The sequence below is a fragment of the Ursus arctos genome, unplaced genomic scaffold (genome assembly GCF_023065955.2).
Source record: "Ursus arctos isolate Adak ecotype North America unplaced genomic scaffold, UrsArc2.0 scaffold_37, whole genome shotgun sequence".
NCBI classification, from domain to species: Eukaryota; Metazoa; Chordata; class Mammalia; order Carnivora; family Ursidae; genus Ursus; species Ursus arctos.
The window spans coordinates 3,902,496-3,905,943 of record NW_026623053.1 but is presented as its reverse complement, the minus strand read 5'-3'; the positions used below and the strand labels follow the sequence as shown (position 1 = coordinate 3,905,943).

The following is a 3,448-nucleotide window of genomic DNA, read 5'->3' as shown; positions in this document are numbered from 1 at the left end:
CTTGACCGTCAAGTTTAGTTATCCATATGTTTCGAGTCTTCTCCTGCCCTGGTAGTTAGATGATTCTGGAAACTCTACCAGTGGGATACATTCGAAGCTTTTCTCAAGCTAGCTCTCCTCTCCCAAATCCTCCCAACATCATCCACATTATCACTTACACTCCTCAGGGTAGGAGGAGGGGGCTCACTTCTGCACTCTTCCATCGTACCCGGTCACATCTGCTGGCTTCAAAGTCTTCGCAGCTGTGGGTCCTCACCAAAGAGCATGGAGTGCTTAACGGACTGCAGAACCCAGAGGTAATTCAGAAACACGGGCAGCAGAGCAGCCAATGGAGCGGAAAAGAGTATGGTGTTTAGGTGGGACACGCACGGCCTTGTTCATTCTCCGAACGGGAGACATTTACAAAGCCTCAGTCCTGGGGAGGAGCTGTTCCTTCCCCTCTGGCCCCAAGGACCTTCAAGTCCAGGGTGAACCTTTTCCTTGGAAATGACTTGAGACTCTGCAAAGGATGCTTCCAAGGGCAAGGTCTGGGTTTGCTCTTCACGGCCCTATACCATCCCCATCTCTCCGCATCCCCAACCCTCATCACTGTGAGAACTCACGGTAGTGCTTAACTTGTGCTAAGTTCAGAGGCCATTGTAGAGCTGAGCCAATAAACCGCCTTCGACTCCTCTAGAACACTGAGGGTCCTCTGAAGGCCTTTTCAGGCACTCTTGCTCAGGGCACATGTCTCTGTCTGCGTTGTTTGGTGGTGGGTTGCTTGCCAAATTTTGTCATTGTTTCATTTTATTGACCATATTTAGTTATGCTCTAGGTCTGTCTCTCCAATGAGAATAATCAAAGCTAACATTCTTTGAACTTTCTTAACATGCCAGACTTTGTTCAAGGGCTTTACGTGGATTAACTCATTGAATTCTTAAAACAGTCTTTCGAGATTGGTGCTTATTATCCCTATTTTACAGATGAGAAAACTGAAACTCAGAGAGGTTAAGGAACATTCCCAAGGTTACACAGCTAGTGAGTGTGAGGTCCCGGCTTGGAACCTTGGCAGTCTGGTGCCAGAGCCTGTGTGCTTTAACACAAAATATATTATCTCCGGAATGTAAGCTTCCTAAAGACAGACACTTCTGAATTTCTGGCAGGAAGAACACAGAGCTCAGCCATCAACACATATTTCCTAAGTAACTGTGTCAGTATTTAGAACTTCTTAAGATCGCCGAGAGACCAAATCGGGTACATTTCTTTTCTATTTTTCACTCCTGCTCTAGGAATGCTTACGAACTAACCAAACAACCAAGAGGAGGAGACGTTCTCTATGGCAGAGTTCTACCTACGAACGACTTCCACAGTGAGGCCAATCTTCAGACAGCTGCCCTCGGCTGCAGCAGAACCAAATCCAGCTGAGAGCCCCTGGGGGTTGCCCCTCATTTCAGGTGGTCCCCTCTTTCCGCACGCCAGGGCACTAGAGAAATATGGAAGGGGCAAACCTGAGCCGAGAGATTGTGTTCGAGCTCTCGGGCCTCACTGGTGACCCCCGGCTCCAGAAGCTGCTCTTCACCGCGTTCCTGGGCGTGGACACCATCACGGTGCTGGGAAACCTGGTCGTGTTCCTTCTGATCCACGTGAGCGCCGCTCTGCACACGCCCGTGTACTCCCTCATGAAGAGCCTGTCCTTCTTGGACTTCCGCTGCTCCTCCACGGTTGTCCCCCAGACCCTGGTGAACTTCTTGGCCAAGAGGAAGGTGATCTCCTATTTTGGCTGCATGGCCCAGATGTTCTTCTACGCGGGTTTCGCCACCAGCGAGTGCTATCTCATTGCCGCCATGGCCTATGACCGCTCTGCCGCCATTTGTAACCCCCTGCTCTACCCACTCACTGTGTCTCGTGAGATCTGTATCTCTTTGATCGTGGGCTCCTATGGTGCAGGATTTCTCAATTCTCTTATCCACACAAGCTGTATCTTTAGTCTGAAATTCTGTGGTGCCCATGTGGTCACTCACTTCTTCTGTGACGGACCCCCTATCTTGTCTCTGTCTTGTGCGGACACCTCGCTGTGTGAGGTCCTGCTTTTCATTTTTGCTGGTTTCAACCTTTTAAGCTGCACCCTCACCATCTTGGTCTCCTACCTCTTAATCCTCATCTCCATCCTGAGAATGAACTCAGCCCAGGGCAGGTGCAAGGCCTTTTCCACCTGTGCTTCCCACCTCACGGCCGCGTGCCTCTTCTATGGCACCACGCTTTTTATGTTCCTGCGCCCCAGGTCCAGCTACTCGTTACCCAAGACCGCATAGTTGCTGTCATCTTCACAGTGGTAATCCCAATGCTGAACCCCCTTATTTACTCCTTGAGAAACAAGGATGTGAAGGAAGCTTTAAGAAAGGTTTGGGGCAGGAAAATGATGGAATGATCTTCTCAACCCGTTACCACGTATCTTTAGAAAGCCAAAGGAGGGGCGCCTGGGTGGCTCAGTCAGTTAAGCGGCTGCCTTTAGCTCTGGCTGGGATCGAGCCCCACGTCCGGCTCCCTGTTCAGTGGGGAGCCTGCTTCTCCCTCTGCCTTGGCCCCTCCCTTCCCCACCCCCCGCTTGTGCCATCTCTCTCTCTCAAATAAATAAATAACATCTTAAAAGAAAGATGGAAAGACAGAAAGAAAGAACGAAAAGCCAGCCAGCCAAGGAAACTTCACCTTACGCGGTGCCAACCCGAGCACATGTCCACACTCCTCCCTGTGAATAACCGGCAAGCACTCCGGTCGCTGGGGCCCCGGGCCACAGAAAGAGTTGGTGATATCAGAGAGAATAACCAGAATTGAGAAGGCAGTGTCTGCTTGTGGCAGAATTTGACCCGTTGGCAAGATTTAGCTATGCCCCTGTTCAGAAGCTTGACTCGTATTTCCATGTTTGTGAATACTTTATTTTAGAAACTGACGTTTATATTCTTCAGAATAAAGTCTCTCCTTGACTAAGTTGAAGACTGGGACTGCTTGGGGAAATTCCCCCTTTCTGTACAGTCTCCTCTTTGTAAAAACGGACTCCTGATTGTCTGGTTATTTGAATGATACTGTTAACAACTTCAAATGTTCACGTGATGTTTTATTGTCTTTGTTGAAGTCCCCCTCCCCGCCCCCAGGCCAAATAGCCACTTGGTCCCTTTCAAACTGGATAAACTTGGGCAACTTACTTCACTTTTCTGAGTCATAGACCTTTCCCCTTTTAACTTGGGTGAGTTTTAAATTAAGTATTCAATTAAATACTGCAGAGAAATCGTTCAGAACATGGTCAGCGTCTATATGCTTCCTCACTTTTTCCTTTATAGCAGACCCTAAGCTCTCACAAAGTGAGAGAGAGGACATGTTTTGCCTTTCTTAAAGGCTAGCTCTCTCTGCTCGCATTCTATTCTTGATAACTTGTAAGTCGTGATTGAATTAAATTAAACCTATTCATTCATTT

At 48.6% G+C, this 3,448-nt stretch overlaps 1 protein-coding gene across 1 annotated transcript; it reads left to right on the top strand.

Moving 5' to 3' along the window:
- Window positions 1-1,286: 1,286 nt before the first annotated feature.
- Window positions 1,287-2,407, top strand: LOC113248478 (olfactory receptor 5AU1). The gene is given in 2 exon segments (XM_026489947.4): window positions 1,287-2,271; window positions 2,274-2,407. Coding segments are annotated over 2 exon segments (933 nt in total). The 5' UTR covers window positions 1,287-1,472.
- The last annotated feature ends 1,041 nt before the right edge of the window (window positions 2,408-3,448 follow it).